This window comes from Alternaria metachromatica (genome assembly GCF_023757995.1).
Source record: "Alternaria metachromatica strain BMP 0045 chromosome Unknown scaffold_6, whole genome shotgun sequence".
NCBI lineage: Eukaryota > Fungi > Ascomycota > Dothideomycetes > Pleosporales > Pleosporaceae > Alternaria > Alternaria metachromatica.
The window spans coordinates 105,266-129,552 of record NW_026055497.1 but is presented as its reverse complement, the minus strand read 5'-3'; the positions used below and the strand labels follow the sequence as shown (position 1 = coordinate 129,552).

Sequence of the window (24,287 nt, the reverse complement as noted above, 5' to 3'; positions counted from 1 at the left end):
CGCTGATTGTTTGTGTTTACGCGACGTCACCGCTAGTCGTGCCTTCCGCAGTCGGCTCTCAATATTCTAGCCGGCTTCACATCGAATCCGCGTTTTCACCGCTTACTGCTCTTGCAATCTCTTGCCGTCCAAAAGTCTCTGCACCTCTGCAAATTTCCCTTGACGCAACCACAACCAATCCGCCCACTTCATCCTACAGAACCTACACCATTACCGAAAGCACATCACCACCTTCACGATGAAGTTCCTCAACACCGCTCTAGTACTTGCTCTGAGCATCTGCAACGTCGCCAACACTGCTGCGGTGCCCATTGCATCTCCCGATGTTGCCATGTTGACCTCTGACGCCGTCGCGAGACAAGATCCACCTTCTCACGGCATGTGCTACCTCTACCTCAACATCGTCGAGAAGAAGCCCCAGAATCCGCAAGATATCGACACCACCGTCTGGGTCGCCCTTTCGGACGGTCAGAACAAGACGATCGAAGGCATGACGTACGTAAACCACTCTCACCATGACCGACTTGCCATTCATGACAGTAGTACACACACTAACATCACGCAGTTGGGACGACGGTGAGCCTCTCAAAGGCATGCTCAACGGAAAGTTGATCGACGGCAAGCCACCGGGCCAAGCACTCAAGATCCACGGTCTCTTCAAACCCACCGACACCTTCAGCCTCAGGTGGATCAACATGACTCCTGGTGCACACTGGGAGTGGTTCAAGTTCCAGTATACTGGCGGTATGGTCGGTACTATCGAATTCGATGATAGCTTCAAGGGCTGGAAGGATGCTTCGTGCAACCGCACTGAGTGGGTCAACCAGGACCGGGACTACTGGGACAGGTTGTCGACCTGCTACTTCGAGTGCTAGGCATCATCGGGGAAGATACAAGAGGTACTGATGGTGGGTATGCGTGGCTCCTGGGGCGATGTATAGGTCTATCTGCAGACAAGTACCTTCTCTGCACGTGATCTTCACGTTGCTATCTCGACAAGCTCATGGGTAACATAGAAAGAATCCATCGAATCTCTTTCGATAGCTCCAATATTTGGCATATCGTTGTGCCACACCGTGTTCTGACGTGCTACGAAGACTGAAACGACGTCCGACGTTCCGCCTCATCGCCCAATTTGGACACGGAGGATCCACTCCGCCATGTAGTAATATGCGCCCAATCTAAATTGAGTCACGTCCACGCCTTCTAGAATTAACATGGAATAATCCACCAAAAAGCAGCAGGCGATCGCTAAACAAGCCTTGTACTAATCTACGGATTCTGGGTCGAACATCGTTACACTGCAGGACTGTATGCATATGGTACTGAGAAAGGACTTGACCATTCCAGTATATAAACGACAACATTCAGCGACGGGATCAAGGTCAACAAGATCAAACACACCCAGCTGCTATCCACTGCAGCTCGCTCAATACCATCATCATGTTCATCTCTGCCATTTCCCTCCTCGGTTTCATCACTTCCGCATCCGCTCACGGCTACCTGAAGTCCATCTCTGTCAATGGCGGAGCCAACTACCTAGCCTGGCAAGTGGGCCAAGACGACTACCTGACTCCCGAACCTGTTCGCTACGCCCGTCGCATCAAAGACAACGGACCTGTTCCTGACTTTACGTCCAAAGACATTACGTGCAATGTGGGAGGTAACCTGCCAGCGAAAGGCGTTATACCGGTTGTGCCGGGGGATAAGGTGTATGTCCTTTCCTCTTCTTCCTCTCATTTTCCCTCGTCCTCCTTCATTGCCATGCGAAGCATCAACACAGCAACCTTGAACCCAACCCGGACACTAACACCAACCCAGCAAACTCCAATGGGACCAATGGGGCTCCTCGCACTCAGGCCCCGTAATGAACTACCTCGCCTCCTGCGGCACAAACTGCAGCACTTTCAAAGGCGACACCGGAACCCCCTGGGTCAAGTTCGATCAAATGGGCTACGACACCAGCAAATCCCCTCCCTGGGGCTCCGACTACCTCGCCAAGCAAGGCGCCAGCTGGACCGTTACCATACCCGCTGGCCTGAAGCCCGGTGAGTATCTGCTCAGGCACGAGATACTGGGGCTGCATGTTGCGGGTACGCGGATGGGGGCGCAGTTTTATCCGGCGTGTGTGCAGATTAGGGTAGGTGGGGATGGGGTGAAGGGGTTGCCGGGCGGTGTGGGACTGCCGGGGGCGTATGATCCGGATGATAAGGAGGGGGTGCTTGTGCAGCTTTGGCAGGTGCAGGCGGGGCAGAGGGGGTATACGCCGCCGGGTGGGCCGGTGAAGACGATCTAGGGTGCTGGACAGGAGGGATGGGAGGGAAGAGGGAAGAGGTGTGCAGCACGGTCGTGCTATATTGATTTAAAGCCAGTCCCCATTTGCGCAGCGTGCTTTCATTTTAGTCCAGGTAGCGATAGGAATATAGAGAAAGGAAGCATATGCTAGAAAACAGTAATCTTCATGTGTAATTCCAAGCCCAGTTCGACCTCCACCGCCTCTAAGATTGTGCTGCCAACTCCACGGCCTCGCGAACCACCTCTTCGAGTGTCACCTTTGGTAGCCCCAGCTTACTGTTCCAAACCTCCTGTTCGCCTTCGAAGTCGTAACCAACATCTACATCAGCCCCGAAACTGATTGCCAACAACCGAAACGTTGCATTCAAGTCCCCTGCTTCGAATTTCTCTCGAGACTGCTCGATCTCGGGGCCGCTCTCCTTCTCCTCAACGTGGAACTTGGCCTTAGTCTCCACTTCCAGTGCTTCGACAATCTGTCTTGTGCTGACCGTGAAGTCACATAAGAAGATCTGCTTGTTTGCGGTCAACTCAGGATAGACCAAGACACGCGCAACTGCAAGGCCGGTGTTCTTGCTACTCGTAACGGCAAAGCGCCTATTCCCAGAATCGTACACCGTCGCCTGCCTCCCCTTCACATCAATGCCAAGGAAGTTACCAGACTTTGATGGATCGAGTGCCCAGTCCAGCCAACTACCGCAACAAAAGCTGCTCCACGTCATCTTGCCGTGACTTTCGTCGCATGTCTTGATGAGGTACTTCAGCATTTCTCCCTTAAGGTAGTATGTCGGTACAAGGGCGCGAGCCCGGGGATCGAGATTGTTGGCGCCGAATTCGCTGGGGATGAAGCGTTTTACGCCTGCTGCAAGTGCAGCGTCGATAAGGCGGAATGCTAGACCGTCTTTTCCGCCAGCGGTGACCGGGCTGGTGGATAACGCGACTACGACTGCATCTTGACCCTTGAAGGCTTCTGTGAGCTCTTCTGTCGTGAAGGCGTCGAAAATTTTGATGATGGGGATGTGAGATGGGAACGAGGCTGATGAGGATGCGCGGCTGACAATGGTTACGTTGAAGGAGGGTTCCGCGAGGAGCGCGTCAAGTATGGGTGCACCAACAGAACCGGATGCTCCTAGGATGATGACGTTTTTGATGGGGCTGGACATGATAACACCTTTCGTCGCGACTTGTTTCTCGTGCTGAATGAGATGGATTTTGGTTGATGATGCGTTGCTCATGAACGAGCGCCTTCTCTTATACTAAACCGTCCATCCACCGCATCGGTGCCCATGGGGCCATGCTCTATAATCGACCGGCGCAACTGGCGACACTTTGAGTGCCGCAAAGGCATCTGATGCATCGGCTGCCGCATGGCAATGATGTTCAATGAGTTACTGGCATGTTTCGGCACGCTCCCTGCGCGATGATAGGTTCTGTAGAGCGATTACATGAAGTTAGTAAGCAGCACGTGACTGTGTGAGGCATCTGCGGCATCATGAAATTCGCAGTTCGGCGGTTGCATTTGCCAATGTATAGTAATCGGTTGGGGTGGTTAAGCAACTGAGTCTTCGCTGCAGCAATCTGTTAAGTTACTCAGCCTGATGCCGGTTGAGGCGATGTGGTGTGTGCCGGCGGTTGTGGGAGGTGAAGAGGCCAACCTTAGTGCTAGCTGCAGCACTCTTCGTGACACGCGCTAAAATTGCGCGCCTCCACCTAGCAGCTTGCTCCTGCACATTCGACCACCTGCATCATCCAATACAGTACTACCGATGCTGCATTTTTCCAATCATAGCATGTTCGCTTCACGAAGTCGCGCAGGAGCCAAAATCAGCTGCATGACTGACATTTCTACCTCGGCTGCTGCCGCCTGCTTCTGGTCCGGCGGTTCTTCTGCGCAGCACACCAAAGCCTTGCGCCACAGTCTTACGAGCAGCTGTTACAGGACAGATATCATCGGCAACTTACCTTTCACAGAAGGACGCCCATCAGCGCTTGACTCATTACTAACCACATAATTCGACGAGAATAGTGTGAAAATGAGGATAAAGAGCAAGACTCTGATGCACTGGTTGCGATTTGGACACAGTACACCACTTCTCCGCTTTCTACCATGACGGCAACATCCGAACATCTCGAAGCTTTTGCACCTTTGACATGGGCTACACCGTACCTGACATCTCCCAGCTGGATTGCATGTGACCGCCAGCGAGGCACCGAACCGGGTGAGGATACGGACCGATTTTGTCGCGACACAATGCGCGCGAACAACGGCGTGAGAAACTGGCTCGAGCTGTACGAGAAGCCGGCGCCGGGCGCCAAAGTCACCAAGTCGATATCTCTGATCAAGTATGGAACCGGCTTGAACGGCTTTCCCGGCATCTGCCACGGTGGCGCATTATTGACTCTCATGGACGAAGCCATGCTGCATATCCTGGTTGCCAATACCGTGCTTGAACATGGCCTTGGCTTTATGAAAGTAGGAGAAGACTATTGGAGACTCCAGCTTCATGATGGAAAGTCGGCACAAGAGGTGCTTAAGGGCCGATTGGCCACAGCCACCATGGACGTGAAGCTTCTGGCGCCGGTGTTATGCCCTGGTGTTGTCGGCATTGAAACGATTGTACTTGGGGACACAGGGAACAAAATGCGGATGAAAGCCACGATGAGGGATCGACAGGGCAAGCCGCTACTTACAGTCGAGGGGCTGTGGATCAAGATTCGCGGTGCTGCAAAACTATAACCACAACCACCGCCAGTGTGCGAAGCAAACCACGACAATTGCACACGCTTCTCAGTCCTCCGTCTCACTCTATATTTCCTACCGCAGGCTCGAGTAACCTGCCACCCAACGTCTATCTCCATCGCACGTGCGCAGGGATCCCGGATGATCTCGCATTGATCTCGGGCACGCTAACCCACCCGAGACCTGTGAGCTATTGGTCCTTCCTGCAACGGTAAACCTCCGAAATCAATGCCTGCAACAATATGTGCACTGCGCAGCATGTAAACACACATGCCATCCCTTTGGCCTACCATTCGTTATGACGTCTAAGTTAGCCTAACCTATCCCGCACCACACCTGCGAGTCAACATCAAGGTCGTTGTATACTTAAGAGCAAGCCTACATTGGTAGAAAATTGAACAGACTGCACGATCAAGTTGTCAAGTCCTCAACACAGTTCAAGATGCATTCCATTCTGGCTTCCGTCTACGCTCTCTCTTCCCTGCTTCCCCTCGCCATTGCCCAAACCTCCGGCACGTTCAACACCCTCACATTCAATGTCGCTGGTCTTCCTGCTGCCCTGAACGGTAACGATGTTCCCGGTGATAAGACAACAAACACTGCCCGTATCGGAAAGTTGTTCTCTCAATACGATATCGGTGTCATCAACGTTCAAGAGGACTTCAACTACCATGCCACACTATATGCCAACGACGATCACCCATATAGGACGCCTACCAGCGGAGGAGTGCCATTTGGCAGCGGCTTGAACACTTTGAGCAACTATCCTTACACTGGATTTCAGCGAGTCAAGTGGAACACGTGCAGTACTTTCGAGTAAGTCAAGCTCAAACGATGGCACAAACACATTGCATAGTACGACACTGACATAACACTCTGTCAACAGTAGTGCGGACTGCCTCACACCCAAGGGCTTCACTTTCATGCGTGTCAAGATTGCCGAAGGCGCAGTAGTCGACATGTACAACCTACACGCCGATGCCGGGTAAGTCACCCTACTTCCTCCAACCCTATGACAACTCACTAACCCTCCATAGTACCACAGCCGCCGACAACAAGGCCCGCGCAGCCAACCTGCGCCAAGTCTCCGACTACATCAAGGCCAACTCCGTCGGCAACGCCGTCGTCGTCTTCGGCGACTCAAACTCGCGTTACACACGCACCGACGACATCCCCGACGTTTTCAAGACCGAAAACGGCATGACAGATGTCTGGCTCGAGCTCGTCAAGAACGGTGTCCCACCTGCCAAGGGCGCCGACGCGCTTCTCTGCTCGAACCCCTCCACGACCAACGAGTGCGAGATCGTCGATAAGACCTGGTACCGCGGCTCTGACGCTGTGACGCTCAAGGCCACGAAGTTTGATTACGCAGGCCACATGTTCCTCCAGGAGAACGGCGACTTGTTGAGCGACCACAACGGTGTGCTCGTAGACTTTTCTTGGAGCCTGAATGCCCGCCGAAGCGTCTCTGATGTATTTGGTGGTGAAGAAGGTACGTGGTACAATGATCTGAGCGCCATCTCCAGTCTCGCCAGCCCGAAGGTGTCTTCCGTCACGCTCCGTGGTAAGGAGCGCGTTGATGCTGTTTCCGTTAGCTTGGCTTCTGGACAGACGCTTTCGCATGGTGGGACTGGTGGCGAGGCGACTATGCTCACTTTGGCTGCGGATGAGACGCTGACTTCTGCGCAGCTGTGTCAGGGTCAGAAGAACGGTAAGACGAGGATCTTCTATGCGCTGTTTACGACTAGTGCTGGGAAGACGGTTTCTACTGGTGTCAAGACGGATGACTGTGTTACGAGGACTGCGGGGACTGGTCGTGGTATTGTTGGCTTCCTTGGTCGTTCGGGCGACGAGGTTGATCAAATGGGGTTCATCTACTCGAGCGCTTAAGAATGTTTGATGAACTTGGCCCTTAGTTGGATTAATGGAATGCCTCATGCCTCTACAACTGAAATCGATCAACAATGACTGAAAACTTGAATGCCTGTGAATATAAGCAGTCTGCTTTAGAAAGCGGGTGAACGATGGCTGCAAGCACATGTGAACTGTACTCGCTACGTATGTGTTGTTACATTGAGCTGTTCTCGTATCCTACATAGCCGTAAAGCAAATTCGCCTCCCCAAAATAGTGTGTATCAAAGGAAATAACAAGAAAGAAACCGTAGCTGAAAACAAATCATCCTCCCATCCTCCCACTGGATTGCCAAGAAAAGAAACGTAACGTCTTGCAGTCGTAGTCGACCACTCATAAAAGATCAGATGAGGCCAGCTCTGAGATTACACTATGACAGGGACGTCTGTCTCTAAGCATAAACCCAGTACTGCGCTTCATAATCCACGGTAACCACCTGTCCAGGTGTCATACCATCGCAAGTCGCCGGTGCCATTCCACCCACAGTGTTGAGACGGTACACCATCTTGACACCACTAGTCGAGGCTGTCTGCGCTTCGAGCCTGAGCCACTTTACATCCTTAGTCGCATCGGGCGCAGGCGTATCGTCGACTTTCTTAGCCACCGTGTTGCCAAGACCAAGGATGTCGAAGTCGGGAGTAGTGGTGTCGAGGAAGAAGTGCGTGCCGATAGACGCGGATTCTTGGACGCGGCCTAGAGATGCAGTGCCAGCGGTAGGGTTGGATGAGATTTCGCAGGAGGCGTTGAAGAGTTGGGCTAGAGCGCCAATTGCGGCTGGTGTGGCTGTCGCGTTGCTGCACGTGTAGTTTTGTGTGCCCATGCCGAGTGCGACAAGAACGAGGGACATGTCGGCTGTTGGTGGCGGGAGCGCAGAGGCGGGCTGCTGGATGACGCTGAGGTCGCAAGATGGTGCTCCAGGTTGCGCGGGCTCTGTGGGCGCGGTAGTGTTGGCGGTATCGTCGCAATCTTGACGAGGATAGATCTGCGGGAGGCGCGAAGGCGCGGACATGGCCATTGGGATGAGCGCGAAGGCCGTGAGAAAGAGTGAGGCGTGCATGTTGACGAGTGTTCGTAAAGATTGCTTTCGAAGATTGAAATGCTTTTGTGTATCCTGAAGTTTTGGATAAGAAAGAAGGTGTTATTGGAATTAACGAGTATGCGAACGAATGTAGAGCTACCAGAGCCCGAAGAAACGAATGAAGAATGAGATAAGGAGGCTGAAAGGCTGAAAGCTGGATAATTGCGCTTGCTCTGGTCCGACCTGGATGAAGACGTCAGACGACTTATATAAAGTTCTGTCATCCCTTCGTCGGACCTTCTCAGGCAGCTTCTACATGGATTTAGATTGCAAATGCGGGTGATAACATGTCAAAACGTTTGACATGATCCTTAGGTCGATGTTGGTGTTTCGACAGGATCAAGATACGTTGGTACATGGATTAACGGTTGAAGTGCCGTGGTGTCGGGCGAGAGCACGGTTTCGCGTAGGCACATGTGTCGCGAGTCAGTATGGCCAACGGTCTTCTGAAACGAGGCATCCCAGCCTTGCGGTAGAAGAGCGTTGACGACGTTCGCAAAGACAAACAACCCGTGGGTCCTTCGATGCTGGCCAAGCTGCTAAGAGATTTTGAAGATCATAACAGGTCGTCAATATAACCTGCAAAGTTCAATGGCGCGCTGCGAAGTTCGTGTTGTAAGATTCGTCGTGCACGCCACGATGCGCCGTCGTCGAATTTAAGGCGACAGGACCCCTAGCTTTCTTAGGAAGGAAGCCACTTCAGAAGAGCCGCAATCTCACCCTGTCTGCGGCGTAGCTACAGGGAAATCTCATCAAGGACAGAAGTTCCATGTGACTAGTAGACAGTGTTGCTGAAACTGGTACCTGGGTACCTGCAGAACCTGCCACAGAACCTGAAACGTGGGGGATGAGCTGACGGCCCGAAATGGGGCAGGAAACATATCGTGTGCAGTTCGTCCGCTATCACGCTGAAACAACCGCGACCGCTACCCAACTACGCCGCAGTCGTTGAGATGTCTCGCGATACTTTTGCCGCGTGTTGGTCTTCACGTGGGCCGCTCGTCGCCTGCAGGCAGGATGTCATCACCCGTTTCCCCAGACGTCGAACGTAACAGAAACATTACCTGCGTTGAAGTGAGGAGTCGGTCCGCATTAGTGCAAGGCCAGCAGAAGGCCAGCCTGCACCTCCAGGTTCGAGACCGTGCGGTGGCTTGCCCTAGGTTTCCGAGGTCAGCACTTGTGGCAAAACGCGAGTAGGCAGGAAGCGTGTTCGTCCGTGTTGAATACGGTCGATGTAGAAGACCGAGAGCATCGCTCCGCCGACAGTGTTGTATCTGGGGTCAGCGGCGCTGCTGGAGATTCGGAGAGTCGCGTCGTGATGATCCGAGTGAGACGGCCATATCGTCGGCCCTGAGTTCGTCGAACCGGATCGAGCTAGCGTCATTGCTCTTTCCGCAGCTCCGCCTCAGCCTACACGTGTGTGCACTACGCAACGCCCTCAGGTAGAACCTCTTTAGAAATACGCTGCCTCGGTTCTTTGGGTATGCGATAGTAATCATCCCACGATACACCATGGAACGAAGAGTGAGCCTCAAAGACCTCATTCGTAATGCCGGCGTCATCCCCGTCGAACAGCGCCAAGCAGTCCTCCCGGCCCCAACACAGCCGGCCATCTCAGCCAGCGACGAGGACATCTCGCAAGCCCGAAACATCCTGCTTGAACGGAGAGCCAAAAATCCCGAAAGCAAGAACGTGTTGAAGAGCATCTTCAAAAGCTCAAAAGAGAAGGACAAGGGACAGGATGGGGCACAATTCTCGCAGGAGGAGCTCGACCAAGCCTTGTCCGCTGTCATCCGCAGTCCCACGACTGGACCCGGCCTAATCCAAGCCTTCCTCACTCTGGGCGCGAAAGTGAATATCATCGAGACAATCGACAAGAAGCGAAGATCGAGTAATCAGGCCAACACAGCATTGCGCCGCCGTAGCACGGTCTTGCAGCAGGCCGCAAGCCTGAGGAAAGCCGATGGTGTCAACGTCCTCGCCGCCTCTGGTGCGGACCAACAGACATTGGACGAAGGACTGAAAGCTGCCCTGGCTGCCGGCGATCAAGAAAGTATAGGCCTCTTACTGCGTCACGGAGCAGACCTGAACAATTTCCCCAATGCTTTGGCCAATGCGGTCCGATCGAATGACCTGAACTTCGTCAAGCTCTTGTTGCGAGCACCAAAGCCACTGCGTGCTCAAATCATCAATTCTTGTCTACCTGCAGCGGTTCAGCAAGGCTCGGATGCTGTCATATCTCTGCTGATAGCATACGGCGCTGACCCGAATTTCGACTCCGCAAGCGCTCTCAACATGGCGATTGGAAGACAGGCCTATAAGCTGGCCATCGCTTTGGTCGCTGGCCCGATCCGTCTTAACGAACCGAACCTGCAACATGCGCTCGACACTACCATGAGGCTACCGACGCGGCAGGCAACGCTGCAGTTCCTACAGCTTTTGTTCTGCTGCGGGCTACCTCCCGATAGTCGGGGTCTGCCGGACTTCCTCATCTGTCTGGCAAGAAGCAACGATACTGCTGGCGCGAAGATGATGGTCAGCTATGGCGTACCGACCACGGCTGATAATGCAGAGTGTCTGAGAGAGGCCATCGAAAACTCAAACTGGAGCTTAGTGGATGCCATCCTCCAGACATCCATCGCCCCTCAGCATGCGACAGCAGCGCTTGCTGTTCTGCCGACCAACACCCCACAGCCTGATAGACTTCGCGTAGTCGATGCCTTGCTAAAGAAAGGCGCATCAGGTCCGCCTCTTGGTCGATTGCTCACGCAAGCCATCAAGGAGAAAGACACTCAGTTGATCGACCTCCTTCTTGGTGCTGGGGCACCTGTCGATTCAGGCGACAACGGCGCACTTCATTTTGCCGTGGTCAATCGAGATATCCGAACACTCAAGTCAATTCTCAACACTCGTCCCCCACCAGAGACCCTAGCGAACGTCTTTCCGCTCATCTTCCGTACTGACGGTATCTCGGTATCGGAACTACGCGAAATCGCACGGCTGCTACTAGAGTACGGCGCAAGTGGTCCAGGTGTCGATCAAGCACTAGTCAATGCAATCGCAGACACGTCGGCTGGGCGGGATGGGGCTCTGATAACAGACCTTGTTCGAAAAGGTGCAAACGTTGATGAAAGAGCCTTGTCGCTGGCAGTGACACAAGTCGACATATCTCTTCTGCGTCTGCTCTGCAACACTAGACCCAACTCCTCAGCGGCATCGGCAGCCCTACCTCTCGCCTTTGATTCACGAGCTGGCAGACATTCAAAAACACTCGAGATCATTGACTTGCTTCTCAATCATGGAATTGAAGAAGAGCCAGCTAGTCAGACGTTACAGATTGCCATCAATGGCGGCCCCGACAACATTGATATCATCGAGCGGCTCCTCACTGCCAGCCCTAGACTGCTAAGCACCGCGTTCAAGTACACGACAGCGATTGAAGATCCCCACAAGAAGGCACCAATACTCGATGCTTTGCTGAGACTGGGAGTACCACAAGACGCTCTGGACCAAGCCCTTGCCGCGGAGACACGACAGGCCGTTGCCACAAATGACACAACCAGTACTAGGTTGCTGTTGGGACAAGGAGCATCTGTGAGTCACAACGATGGCGAAGCGTTGAGTGTTGCGGTAGCTTCAGGAAACAGCTCGCTAATGGCATTAATACTCAGTGGACGTCACCAACCATCACGATCTAACGTTACGAGGTCGTTCCGTACATTGTTCACCGACGAGAAGTTGATGCTGGAAGGAAAGAAAGAGAGCATTGGTGAAATGGCACAAGAGCTACTGGCCCGTGGAGTAGAACAGTCTGCCATCGACGCAGCTCTGCGACTAGTTCTCAGCAACGAGCATAGTAAGTATACGGAGCCCTGGATTGATCTGTTGCTTCAATATCACGCGGATGTCAACACGGCGGATGGGGCATGCTTCGTCTTCGCAGCACAGAAGCACAGTCACACCATCTTTGAGAAGCTCATGCGTCACAACCCCAAGTTCAACGTCGTCGTTCCAGCGTTATTGAGTTCCAAGCTCCAAGACGAAGTAGTCGTTGCCGCAATACAGTCATGCCTCGATCACGGTTGCATACTTGAACAGCTCGGTGTCGGCTATAACAAGCCACCGATACTCATCACCACCATGACTGTGTACCCACGCAATAGCGCGCTCATCACGCTACTCTTGAAGCACGGCTTGAATCCGGAAATAACCATCCCCACGGTTCTCCATTCGTCCTGCGGACCCGAAACTGTGCCCGCACTGCTTTGGGCATTAGCTCAACCACAAAAGCGCATTTCGGACGCCGTCATCTCCGCCCTTTTGGAAGCTGGAGCATCCGTTGACCGACTTTCTGCCGCTTCGGAGACTACGGCACTTATGCTCGCCGCTCGTGAGGGGCGTCATGAGATAGTGAACGCACTAGTCGTGCGGGGTTCGGATGCGGATCTTCGGGATGTCTGGAACAAATCTGCACTCTTCTACGCTAGCAGCAGTGTGTCTGGGGAAGCCACAGTGAAGATACTAGCGCCATGCTCGCTAGCAAATGATGGTGCGTTACATGAGTCAGCCAGGGAACTCAACGTCGAGGTCACGAAGGCCTTGCTGGAGCATGCTCACGACCCTAACTACCCATCCCGTCTCCATGGCGGTAGAAATGTCCTTGGGGAAATATGTCTGAACGCGAGAGTCTCCACACCCGCGCATCGCTCGAAGCTTCGCCAGCTACTGCGTCTTCTCCTATCCAAACGCGTAAATCCCAAATTCCGTGCTCGCAACGAGAAGTCCAGTGTCATCCTCGCGCTCGACAATGCCTACAGCGCCCTACCCATCACAGAGTCTCTGCTAGAGACAGAGATATGGCAAGACCTCAACGATGAAGCACACATCTACTGCGACGCAGCCTCAGGCCTCCATTACTCACCCTACTCCTACGTCGAGCTAATCGCTACACCCGCCCGCGCTCCCGTCAGAAAGGCCCTACTCGATCTACTGCGCGACAAGGCCTGTGTTCCAGTCTATTATTCCTCGTCGGCACTCCAACCCGTCGGCGCAATAGGCATTCCACCCGCGATCGCCAAACTCGTAGACAAGCAAAAGGAACACGAGCTCTCCATCCGCCACGAAAAGGAGAAGTTCGAGCACACTCGCACGATCGAAGAAACAAGCCACAAAGACATCCTCCGACGAAAACGCGAGAGCCAAACCGTCGAACTAGAACTACAAACCAAAGCAACCCAACACTACACCGCCCTAGAGCAGCAGAAACACGACTTCGAAGTCCATCGCGTAAGAGAGGCGGAACGCATGAAGCGCTCGGAACGAGTAGCTTGGCACAACTTGGTACAAGAGCAAGAGCGCGATGCCGCTGCTGCACGGGCGAGTGCAGAGGAGAGGAAGCTGAGGGAGGCTATGGCGGCTGAGAGCAAGATGATTGAGCAGCGGAAACAGGAGTTGGAGCATAGGGCTGGGGTGGAGAGGCGGATGTTGAAGGAGAAGGAGGAGCATTATGAGAGGAATGTTAAGAGGCAGAAGGAGGTTAGGCAGATTGAGGGTGGGCCGCCGCAGTGGGGGACTGTGGATTAGTGGTCATGATGGGGAGGTAGTGAGATGATATTACGAGTTTCTTTTTGGGTTGGCGCAACGGTGTGGGTTGGGGGACCGGTCTACACCGCGCTCGAAAGCATTGGGTTATCATGGCTTGAACATCGCATTGTGATGTGCTCTTTTAATCGTGGACATTTGCAGACTTCGATGTTTCGTCACTTCCGCTGGCGCCTGCCTCGAACGTGTCCTCGTCATTGCGCCTCCTCGGCAACGCACTCACTTTCACCTCGCTCCTTCCTCATCAAAAAAGACTTTCCCACGTGCGCGCTCGCTCACCTCACCAGCACCCCGCATCTGATCTTGATTCCTTCACACCACCTCAATCCCCTGCCACAGCGGCGCCTCTACGACCATGGATCCGCATCAGCAGCACGGGGTACGAATTAAAGAAGAGCACGATGAGCTCGAAATTTGGGTGCCAGTGAAGCAAGAGCGCTTTTCCGAGGAGCGCCTTCCCGCTATCGTCCCCAAAGTCGAGCCAACCGATCACGTAAGTGCATCTGCTTCCATAGCAAGCTCCTAGGATCAGTACACTGCTATATCTGATAGCATGCGCTAATCGTACATCAGGACGACATGATCTCCACCCAGCGAAAGAACAACAAGAAACCCAAACGAGTTAGACAGACAACGAAGGATAAAAATCGCATCAAACGTCTCGAGACGGAGCTCAGACAGGCTCACGACGAATTCTCAGCACAGCGAATGAAGGACATTGAGAAAAACCTCATCTTCACCCAAGCGGCTATCACCACTCCAAGCAAACCTGGCACTATTAAACATCTGCTATTGGAGAAGCTTGGACTGGAGAAGAGACTTGCGGAGATGCAGCAAGAGATCGAAACCACAAAGCGCAATGCTGAAGCGTACAACAACAGCATCGAGCACAAGACGGACAAAGAAGACAAGGAAGTGATAAGGCAACTATGGGATAACGTTGCAGCTGAACAGGCTCGTAATAGAGAGTTGAAGCTCAACCTAGAGCATCAGGGTAAGAAGCTGAAAGAGGAAGGAAGGAAAAGGAGGAAGGCTGAAGAGCGGTTGCGCGAGGCTGCGGATCGGTTATACCGCTTTACTGGTTTCGAGGAATATCCGTCTGAGGTGAGTGAAGAGGAGCTTGAGGAAGGAGAGATACTCGAAGATGAAGAGGTCATGGAACTAGTATTCATCAAGGATGAAGAGTTGATGGAGGACGAATGATAGCAAGCAACGCAAGACATATGCGAAAAACTACACAGTGATGCGAAGCTCTTATACAGAAGTTATCATAGCTTGAACTTTGTATTGAGCTATACTCTCCTAGTCACCTGCGATGTGTCCAATCGTTTTCGCACTTTCTTGGCAGCGCACTCACCTTCACTTCGCTCCTTCCCCGTTCGTGAACTTCGCCACGTGCACGCTTGCTAACCTCGCAACACCCCGCCTCTCCAATCTGAGATCGTCCACGCCACTCCATCCCCAACCCGCAACGGTGACCCAGCTATCATGGAACAGTATCAGCAGTACGCAACACAACTCAAGGATGAGGAGAAAGATGACGAGCTCGATAACTGGATACCGCTGAAGCAGGAGCAAGACCTCGACGAGCGCGTTCCCACTGTCGTACCCAAAGCCGGATCATCTGGCGAGGTGAGTGCGCTCAGTCTACGGACAAGCTCACCGAATGGCGCACTATCGTCTCTCAATGCATATACTAACTACAACATCAACAGGGCACTCTTACCTCCTATAGACGAGAGAATAAGCGCAATCGATTTCGAGAGATCCACCGTTCCACCGGTAAACGAGGACGCAGACAAAGAGACCCCCAGCGACTACCAAAGAGAGTGTACCTAGCAGAGAAAAAACGAAAAGCCGCGGAAATGAGCCATCAGCCCGGCAAGAAAGAGATCCGGGTTTCTCAGATCCAGCAAGAGCTCTCAGACACCCGCAAGATGATAGCAGAACTTAGAGCACGCTCACAAGCGGGTGCACTGAATACAAAACCTTCGCCTCCTCGTCACGAACCCGAAGCGATCGCTGTCACGAAGCAAGCGAATACCATAGCAGCGATAAGAGCGGATATCACACGGCTGGAGCAAGAACTAAAAGAAGCGTGTCGACAGGGCGAGAACGCCATACGTGATGCCCGCGCCGCTGATAATAACGACGGCGATGTTGAAGCGCTGGAGAAAGAGCTTGCGAGGGAGCAAGGGAAGGACAGGGCGATGGTCAGCAAGCTGCAGAAAGCTCTTGAGAAGGAGCAGGACAGGGGTGGAGAAATGTTTACTGGCTCGCGCAGTGTTGATGAGCAGGAGGGTGGTGTGACGGGCTGGCAGGGATATCGTGGTGGACAGAGTGGAGGGGTTGTCAAGGTTGAGGAGGATAAGGGTGAGGAAACGTATACTGGTTCACGTAGTGTCTGTGAGCAGGAGGTTGGTATGACAGGCTGGCCAGGAAGTCTTGATCTACCGATTAGGCAGCGAGTCAAGGTTGAGGATGAGGTTATGGGGTTTGAGAACGAGGAGTAGCACGGAGGGTGTGAGGAACGCCAAGGAAAGCGTACGTATCTGTGGATGATACTCAGTGCGAAGTTTGAAGAAGGATTACAAGATCGCATGGAGGAGTGAGCAACACCCATCGCAAGCAGAGATACGAGCAATCGCGATGATGTCAGATTGTGATAATCACGGCATATCTGACCGAACATCGTATGTCACGTCACCCCATTCCTCTCTGACACATACTGTCACACGTCCAAAGTTGGGAAGCAGCATGTGAATCATTCATTCTCTGACCAACACCGGGTATAAACTCCATCTCCCTGCTATCCCTCTCCCCACATATCACATGACATTCATCCATCATCCCAATCCACCATCCCCCTCACTGAACCTCAAAAACCCCACTAACCCCCTCAAACTCTTCAACACTCCCACCCACCTTTTTCGCATCCCCATAATACCTAATCCGATACCTCCCCTTCTCCGTCCCCATAACCCCCGTATCCCAGCTAATAGTAACATCACTCGTCCCCGTAAGCCCATTCACCCTCTTCCACTGATACACGACCTCCCAATCCTCGTCGTTCTTAACCTGCGTCCACACCCCACCATCATCACTATCACTACTGCTCTGTTTCTCTATAGCAGCAAACGTGCCTTCAAGACGGAGGTTGTTACGCGGATTCGCGCCGACGAATGTCGCGGAGACCGTGGCGCCGCGGGCGTATGTGGGCAAGACGTCTTTTGTGACTTGGCCGAAGGAGCGGCCGAAGCCGGGGCCGTCGTAGACGACGCCGGTGATGAGGGAGATGGATTTGTCGCGGTTGTCTGGGGGTGAGGGACCGGGCGGAGGCGGGGAAGAGGAAGAGTCAGATAGGTAGGGGAGGTGGGTTAGGGTGGCGTTGATGTAGGCGTTTAGGGTGTGGGGGCCGTAGAGGGTGGAAGCGCCTTCGTAGCGTTGGATGCCGTATTCCTCTTCCGTGGCAATGTAGTGCGTGTAGCTGTTTGCTGGGCCGCCTAGTACGACGATGGGGGAGGAGGCGATGTTAGAAGAGATGACGGCGTTGTGGACGGCTTCGCGCCAGCGGCGGCCGGACATGGTTGTTGCTTCGCCGGGGGAGACGATGATGACGAGTTGGCCGACTCGGAGGACTTGGATGTCGACGATGTTTGGAGACCAGGGGTATGGTACGTTGGCTTGTCCGACGTTAAGTAAGACGGGCTTCGGGTACTGGCACTCCTTTTGCTCTTTGCTTGGTGGTGCGATGGCGCTGCCGACGAGGTTCCAGAAGGGATTCGAGGGCGCGCCTGGGTCGTTCTGGACAAAGTCGAACGCGCCGGGGCCGTCAGATGTGCCGGCTGCGAAGGAGTTACCCATGGCTGCAGGACATGTGTGGACGACGGATCCATTGCTAAGGGTGAAAGTAAAGTTGGAGAAGTCGACATAGGTGTGGAACGAGCGGACCTTGCCAGAGATGGGCGTGAAGGCATTGAAGTCGTAGATGCTCCTGGCACCCTCGGCCTGACGCCTACCGATCTCGTAGCAGGACTTGTGGCCTCCGTCGTCCAAGCCGAAGAACGGTCCACGACCGTGGCAGTCCTGGCTCTTTCCTCCGCAGGTGCTGTCGTTGAGTCGGCACTGCTGGCCTGACCCGTCTTCGCAATAGGCGCCGAGTACGTTGGGGGTCGTGTCACCGACGTTGGCTTGCGAGAAGCCTGCTACAAAGCCCTCGGCAGCATTTGAGTCGGCCGCGTTGGTCTCCATATCCTTCTCCAGCAAGTATGCGGCCACGCCTTTGTTATCTCCAGCAATGAGCGTCTGGTTTCCCAGCATACTGGTGCCGTGGACAGGGAACCAATTCAGAATTCCAATGCTCTTTCCGTCACTGGCTCTCGTGAACTTCAGAAGTGTCATGGTCTTGTCCACATTGTCTGTATAGCGATCGCGTTCTGCTTGGGGGTTGGCGAGGTAGGCGAACAGACTACGGTTGATGTTCGCATCAGCAATCTTCGCACTGCCAGCACTGACAGTTCCCAGGGTAAGTCCTTCATGCGCCCTCTTGATAGACAGAAGCGTTCCGTCCACGATCGCACGATAGCTCTGCTTGTCGAAACCCTGGCTCGTGATTTGCGGGAGGAGGTAGTTCAACCAGGCTCCCGGTCCGGCATGGCTGTGGGTGCCAGTCACGGCGACATTGTTCTTCCCGTATACAGAGTACTCAGACCCCATAGCCTGGAGCCCTTCCAAGATGCCGTTTCGGATGGCAGAATCTCCAGACTGTGTGTCGAGGACGAGGTACACGAAGCGTTCGCTGGCTTCGTCCGGGTTGCCGACGATGAAGGCGCGGGAGTAGAGGCGCTGGCGGAGTCCAGATCCGATTTGCGACGAGTTGGCGTAGCCCATCATGTTGAGCTCGACGACGGGGCTGTGGCGACGTTAGTAAAGTCGCATGTTGGTATTCTCGCCACCCACCCAGTGATATCCGCCTTGCCAACGCCGACAAGGTACGAAGAAGCGTCGCCAGCCTGGCCTCCATCCTGCTTCTCGCTGTTGAAGACATCCTGCTGCACTCCAGTGTACGTCTGATCGAGGCGCGCATGCCAGAAGTCGACGACGGGGAATCCGAGGTTGATGACGAGCTGGGCGATGATCAACGAGGCAACAAGGGCCGCACCCAGTGCGACTGCGATGTGTGAGCGCGCCATGGACGCGAAGAGATGTCTGGGCGGAAGTGTGCGGAAAGAAGCTGGAAGCCGTTGGACGGGGCGCGGCGAGGTTCTTGTACGCTACTGCTGGCACCGGAAGCTACGCGTGCCAGACGTGTAGAGGGTTGCACATGGGCGTGCAGTTGATTAGCAGGGAAGATAGATAGACAGGGAGAACAGGGAGACAAAGTATCGCCTCTGGCCACACAGCAGCGCGAAGCTTGACAGTCGCGCCTGGCACCTGCATTGCATGACGTTGCGGGGTTCCTCGCCGTCTGGTTGGCGGGGAGCCCGGACGCGACCAGTGCCCAAATCTACCCGTGCAGGCCTGCTTCTCTAGCACGTCTAGTTTCGCGACACCCTTCCACCTCACCTGCGCATCCAATACACCATCTGCCATCTACCTCGCCCTTATCCCGGCCCGCTGCACGTCGCTTGCCCGCCATGCCCCTCATCCAGGAATCCTACGACCATCTCCCTTGTACGTCCAATTTACTTCCTGCCCCAACACAGCAACCATGTCCGATGCGCCCAGTCACGCGCGACATCTGGACTGATAACCCCCGTATTGCCTCGCTAACCACTTGTAGACGTCGATACGGAGCTCTCAGCTGCGAGCCTGGTCGCAGCCAGACACGCCATCAACGCCGATATCAGAGCCGCGGGCGTAGACACCACAGACATGCATCCGGCGCTTATACCAGCAGCCACGAAATACACACCCACCTTTTCCGACTTCATCACGCGCGAGCACGCGCGCCTCGACGACCATCCTACGTCGAAGCTATCCGGCGTCGATTTGAAGCGCTATGAGGATCTCGATGCGCCCGAGAGCACGACCCCGACGAGCGACGAGGAGAGGCCGGAGTTGCTGGAGCGGTGGAATAAGGCGCTGAAGCAGGCGTATACGAGCTCGGAGTATGTGCAGGGCAGGCTGACGCAGTTGGGGCTGTTGGAGAAATTCGGGAAGAACGCGTGGTTGGTGGGCAACTCGCAGCTGGAGGATATACTCAAGGGCGTCGAGGCTGAGCTGGCGGGTTTGGGCAAGCAGCAAGAAGAGGTGGAGATGGCGAGGAGGTCGCAGCAAGATAGTGCGGGTGCTGAGCTCAAGACGCTCGAGGAGACGTGGAAGAAGGGTGTAGGAAGAGTCTTAGAAACTGAGGTCGCGGCTGAAGGGTTGAAGCTGCAGATTTTGGAGAAGAGAAGGGCAGGCGCGGTTTGAGAATTTCATCACCATCGAGTGAGGAGCATAGTTGCATGATACCCAATACACACCATCACATAGAACATCACACTCACACCGTGAATTTTCACCCATAGTTCAGTCTTGAGATGAGTGTGCAACTCAGTGTCATTACTAGGAACTATATAGCTAAAGTAGCAGGGGTACTCATTTATAGAATTGAAAAGCCACGCCTCATTCGCCATCGCTGTTCTGCTCATCCGCAAAAACAAGTCAAGGAAAAACGTTTCATCCCTTTTTGGGTATCGAACTCCATCGTCATTAGCTGAAATGAAAGACAGGCCATCCACTAGTAAACAATACGTTCGTCAAAGACGGGTGCCTCGCGCGAGTGGCCGTCCTCAACACCCTTCCAGTACACCTTGCCCTTCTCGTTGAAAGTAGCCTGCTCGTCCGTGATGACGAGTCCGGGGACGGTCTTTTGTGTGTCCCTGATCTCGCGCGTGCTGATGCCCATGTCGTCCTTGACGATCCAGATTACGGGTGTGGGGCTGGTGACGGAGGGGTTGAAGAAGGCGCGCTTCTGGATCTCCATGGGCAGCGGCTCTTGCGGGTGGTGGTAGAACTGGTCGAGGGACGCGGAGAGGTTGTGGATCGAGTTCTTCTCGGGGTTGAACATCTTGGCCAGGAAGCCGGGCATGCGAGTGGCCTTGGGTGCGTAGCTGGGGGTGGCATGGGTGGTGTGGACCTTCTCGCCGTTCTGCGTGTGCATGCCGTCCTCGTGGTGGCCGTTGGTGACGCTGCCGTGGGCAGGGGATGGGTCGGTGTAGGCGAGGCGAGCTTCCTCGTGCTTTAGGGCGAATTTCAGAGTGAACTGGAAGACGAGGGTGAGGAACAGGAGCAGGCACATGATGGCCAAGGGACCGACGGCCTGGATGTTCTTGGCCGTGGCAATAGCGAACAGACCAATCAGGCAGATCTCAGACAGGTAGATACCGGTCATAAGCTGGCGAAGGGCCTTCTGGTAGGCTTCGCCCTTGGTGTCCAGGTTGGTCTCGTACACGTATAGGAAGTTGTACCTGAAAGCAACGTAGATGAGCGAAAAGCCAATGGTAGCGAAACCGAGGATAAGAGGTGCAATGCCAGAGTAGGTGATACCAATGACAGCCAAGTTGACCCACTTGGGGTACTCAGATCCCCACGATGGAGCCGAAAGCTTAGTAAGCTTGTCGAAGATCTTGCGAGGTGTCTTGCCAGGCAGAATGCGGCCCAGGAGCACTACCACGACGAAACCGCCGATGTTGAGCAGAGTTCCGGCAGCCGATGAGAGACCCAACAGGATGAAGTAGCTGATGTAGAAGTTGGAGGCTTTGGGCAGGCTTGTAGAGAGCAGAGTGAGCACGCTGCCGGGGTTGTCGATGATCTGGTTGATGGCGGACGTGATGGCGCTGGACAGGGTTGCCACAAGGAATACCTGGACGACCTGGAAGGCGAAGTACCAGTTCTGGGTCTTGAGCTCGATCTGACTCCATGTAACATAGCCAGCCAACTTGGCCATCAGGCGACAGACAATCGGCACCAGGGCCATGAGCACGGCAAGCATGACAGCTGGCAGGAGACCGGTAACAACACCCAGGATAACCTGAGGGATGTCCAGGATCCACTCGAGCCAGGAGAAACGGTCAGCCAGGTAGTTGATGTTGGAGATGAGACCGACAAAGGCAACTGAGTACGTTAGCTGAGGTCTGTAAATGTGCATGATGGGTCTTACCGGGAATTGCGAAGAAGATGATCATGACAGAGATGAAGGCGGTAGCGACTGCCCAGCGGGCAAGGTGCTCCATGGGCTTGATCTTCAGATTGCCCCAAACGACCTCCTGAGGCACGATACCAAGTTGGCGTGCCTTGAGCTTCTTGTCAGGTCGGGTCTTGCTGCTTTGCATCATCTGCCAGGCGTCCTGCGCATGCCTCTGGGTATCAAACTCGAGGAAGACGGCTCCGACCAATTCACCCTGGCCGTTCCAGTGCTTGTCCTGTTCTTGAGTGATCTTTGGCATGAGCTCAGCAAGGTGCGATCGTCCGTACTCGATAGTGTCAACCTTCTTGCCGATCAGGAACTTGAGCTTGTGTGTCGGGCGCTTCTTGGGGTCGATCCACTTGGTGCCGTCAGATACGTCGCTTGCGACGAAGTGCTTCTTGCCCTTCTCTGCCTTGATGCGGTTCATGTTGGCTTCACGTAGGAGCTGGTTCTCGCCATCCTCCAACTTCATGGCAGTCTTGTCACGGTCCTCAACCAAGTCGTCCAACTCCTTTGTGTTTGAGGCGACCCAGGCATGCTTGACGCCGGGAAACATCTCGAAGAGGGCAGACTGCGACATGGTCGTTGGGACGTTGGTGAACAGAATGGTACGCGAAGACAAGCGGCTGGCGCCCCATGGCGAACGACGGTACGCTTGGCGGAGGTTGACGACGTAGAAGGACTCGCGGGCAATGATGCACATGACCATGCTGAGGAAGATGAAGGAGATTCCGGCATGGGCATAGTAGCGGTTGACATTCTTGCCTTCGGGGTTGACGTTACTCATGGAGAGAAGATCGAGCTGCTCCTGGCCTGCCCCTCCAGTCGCATTGACGGGGAAGAGAACGGGCCATGTGACAAGACATCCGAGGAAGCAGGTGACAATGAGGACCTTGAAGAAGCGCACGAACAGGTAGCCGTCAATGGACTGGTGGTCGAGAATGTACTCGTCCTTGAGGTTCTTGAAATCTTTTATCCATCCTAAGAAGCCTCCGCTCGGCGCAGGCGTCTGTCGCTGCTGCCCCAGGTGGTTGAGATAGGTTCTCGGCGCATAGACTCGGCGGAAGTATTTGCGCGCGATAAGGAAAGCGACGACGAAGGCGATCGCAAGAATGGCAGTCGGCACCAGAGTGGAGACCAAACTGGAAAGGGAGTTGGAGGATTCTTTCTGGGCTTTGCCAACTTCACCACCCTTTGTTATGATTAGCGCGCGTTCATGTCAATTCTGTCGCGATAGTGGGGGAACTGACTGTAGACGACATGCTGGGCAACTAGGCAGTCGCGTGCCCGTGGGGTGGAGTGAAGGAGTCGCGAAGGGAAGATGCTTCTTAGGAAATGAGGAGGCTCTAGGACTGCATACAAATAAACAGGACTGCGGGCGCTATACAAGGAGTCCACCAGCCTCTACTCCTAGTGTGACGTCGTGGTCCAAGCACACTCCACAAATCGGTCCTATCGCGCGACTCGAACCAGCCCGCTAACCCCTTCAGCTTAGCTGCGCGCATCCAGCTTCTGGACCCTGACACTTCACTGCGGCCTGCATCACCAGCCTCAATTGCGGAAAGCTTTTCGCTGCGTGGCGGTGATGCACCTCGGCGTGGCCGTGAAGTGAAGTGAGACTTTTCACCCACCCATGTCCGGCTCGAAACGCGTCTTCATGTGAAGGATGCGCGACAAGGGCCCAGGGAAATTACCGAGCTGGCGGAAAAGCAACCTTGTGATTCGCGACATGCGGCGCAAATCCAGTTGAGAACATTGCCAAGCTTGGCAAGCTCCCAGCCTCGCTAGCGATCGTCCTGGATGCGGTACGACAATTACGTCAATCGAGCGTTGTCCGCTGCCGGGCTACCCCTTCTCCTGTCAGGTGTCACTAGACGCCGCCTTGGTTGAAAGCGACCGACGATACAGTGATACAGCGAACAAACACGGCACAGAACCGACTATGCGTTGTTGCGGTTAAGCAGCCGAAACTATGACGATGCCATCTCACCGTACTCTGTGCGCATCCTATCACCCTGCACTACACACAGACACGACACAGACACAGAAAGCCTATTCTCCCCACCGCATCTTGATCCCGCAGTGATAGTCACAATTGATTGACACGCGCAGCCGCTCCTCGCACACAGCGGGAAGGATTGACAACTCCACACCCCCTGTGGGAACCGACGATCTAGATTGAAGCCACATCCCGTCTCACCACGTCTGCGATCTCATCTGCGGCTGCAGCCAATCCCCTGGCCCCGACTGTCATCTCCACCAACACCAGGTGACGCGCAATATCGACTGGACAGAATTTGAGTTTTCGTCTTTTCAGCTCGCTGCCCCTGTTTACACATGCGGGTACACGTGGCGCAGCTTCCAGACCCTGCGTTTTTCGCTGCACCGCCACACGTTCACACCAGTCTTTTCCGCGGGGTGTGCGCAATCGTTCTTACGCTTACGCGCATGGGCTAGGTGCGCTGCGATTCACGGCCTTTCCAGAGAGATG

General features: G+C 54.4%; 12 protein-coding genes across 12 annotated transcripts; 8 read left to right on the top strand and 4 right to left on the bottom strand.

Annotated features, from left to right (window-relative positions):
• Positions 1 to 238: 238 nt before the first annotated feature.
• Positions 239 to 875, top strand: J4E83_003614 (uncharacterized protein; the record flags this gene model as incomplete). The annotated part of the gene is made up of 2 exons (XM_049330548.1): positions 239 to 495; positions 566 to 875. 2 exons carry the CDS (start codon positions 239 to 241, stop codon positions 873 to 875), a joined length of 567 nt encoding a protein of 188 aa, XP_049189965.1.
• A 568-nt stretch (positions 876 to 1,443) lies between these two features.
• On the top strand, positions 1,444 to 2,296 carry J4E83_003613 (uncharacterized protein; the record flags this gene model as incomplete). The annotated part of the gene is made up of 2 exons (XM_049330547.1): positions 1,444 to 1,712; positions 1,822 to 2,296. The coding sequence occupies 2 exons, from the start codon at positions 1,444 to 1,446 to the stop codon at positions 2,294 to 2,296; spliced, it is 744 nt and encodes a 247-aa protein (XP_049189964.1).
• Positions 2,297 to 2,498: 202 nt separating this feature from the next.
• Positions 2,499 to 3,527, bottom strand: J4E83_003612 (uncharacterized protein; the record flags this gene model as incomplete). Its single annotated transcript, XM_049330546.1, has 1 exon — positions 2,499 to 3,527. One exon carries the CDS (start codon positions 3,525 to 3,527, stop codon positions 2,499 to 2,501), a length of 1,029 nt encoding a protein of 342 aa, XP_049189963.1.
• An 872-nt stretch (positions 3,528 to 4,399) lies between these two features.
• On the top strand, positions 4,400 to 5,029 carry J4E83_003611 (uncharacterized protein; the record flags this gene model as incomplete). The annotated part of the gene is made up of 1 exon (XM_049330545.1): positions 4,400 to 5,029. The coding sequence occupies one exon, from the start codon at positions 4,400 to 4,402 to the stop codon at positions 5,027 to 5,029; it is 630 nt and encodes a 209-aa protein (XP_049189962.1).
• Positions 5,030 to 5,474: 445 nt separating this feature from the next.
• On the top strand, positions 5,475 to 6,922 carry J4E83_003610 (uncharacterized protein; the record flags this gene model as incomplete). The annotated part of the gene is made up of 3 exons (XM_049330544.1): positions 5,475 to 5,848; positions 5,919 to 6,017; positions 6,070 to 6,922. 3 exons carry the CDS (start codon positions 5,475 to 5,477, stop codon positions 6,920 to 6,922), a joined length of 1,326 nt encoding a protein of 441 aa, XP_049189961.1.
• Positions 6,923 to 7,335: 413 nt separating this feature from the next.
• On the bottom strand, positions 7,336 to 8,001 carry J4E83_003609 (uncharacterized protein; the record flags this gene model as incomplete). The annotated part of the gene is made up of 1 exon (XM_049330543.1): positions 7,336 to 8,001. The coding sequence occupies one exon, from the start codon at positions 7,999 to 8,001 to the stop codon at positions 7,336 to 7,338; it is 666 nt and encodes a 221-aa protein (XP_049189960.1).
• Positions 8,002 to 9,534: 1,533 nt separating this feature from the next.
• Positions 9,535 to 13,605, top strand: J4E83_003608 (uncharacterized protein; the record flags this gene model as incomplete). Its single annotated transcript, XM_049330542.1, has 1 exon — positions 9,535 to 13,605. One exon carries the CDS (start codon positions 9,535 to 9,537, stop codon positions 13,603 to 13,605), a length of 4,071 nt encoding a protein of 1,356 aa, XP_049189959.1.
• A 373-nt stretch (positions 13,606 to 13,978) lies between these two features.
• On the top strand, positions 13,979 to 14,826 carry J4E83_003607 (uncharacterized protein; the record flags this gene model as incomplete). The annotated part of the gene is made up of 2 exons (XM_049330541.1): positions 13,979 to 14,116; positions 14,197 to 14,826. 2 exons carry the CDS (start codon positions 13,979 to 13,981, stop codon positions 14,824 to 14,826), a joined length of 768 nt encoding a protein of 255 aa, XP_049189958.1.
• A 285-nt stretch (positions 14,827 to 15,111) lies between these two features.
• J4E83_003606 (uncharacterized protein) lies at positions 15,112 to 16,136 on the top strand (the record flags this gene model as incomplete). Its single annotated transcript, XM_049330540.1, has 2 exons — positions 15,112 to 15,255; positions 15,339 to 16,136. 2 exons carry the CDS (start codon positions 15,112 to 15,114, stop codon positions 16,134 to 16,136), a joined length of 942 nt encoding a protein of 313 aa, XP_049189957.1.
• A 355-nt stretch (positions 16,137 to 16,491) lies between these two features.
• Positions 16,492 to 18,815, bottom strand: J4E83_003605 (uncharacterized protein; the record flags this gene model as incomplete). Its single annotated transcript, XM_049330539.1, has 2 exons — positions 16,492 to 18,535; positions 18,583 to 18,815. 2 exons carry the CDS (start codon positions 18,813 to 18,815, stop codon positions 16,492 to 16,494), a joined length of 2,277 nt encoding a protein of 758 aa, XP_049189956.1.
• A 444-nt stretch (positions 18,816 to 19,259) lies between these two features.
• On the top strand, positions 19,260 to 20,037 carry J4E83_003604 (uncharacterized protein; the record flags this gene model as incomplete). The annotated part of the gene is made up of 2 exons (XM_049330538.1): positions 19,260 to 19,296; positions 19,406 to 20,037. The coding sequence occupies 2 exons, from the start codon at positions 19,260 to 19,262 to the stop codon at positions 20,035 to 20,037; spliced, it is 669 nt and encodes a 222-aa protein (XP_049189955.1).
• A 310-nt stretch (positions 20,038 to 20,347) lies between these two features.
• Positions 20,348 to 23,058, bottom strand: J4E83_003603 (uncharacterized protein; the record flags this gene model as incomplete). The annotated part of the gene is made up of 3 exons (XM_049330537.1): positions 20,348 to 21,723; positions 21,770 to 22,988; positions 23,047 to 23,058. 3 exons carry the CDS (start codon positions 23,056 to 23,058, stop codon positions 20,348 to 20,350), a joined length of 2,607 nt encoding a protein of 868 aa, XP_049189954.1.
• Between the last annotated feature and the right edge of the window lie 1,229 nt (positions 23,059 to 24,287).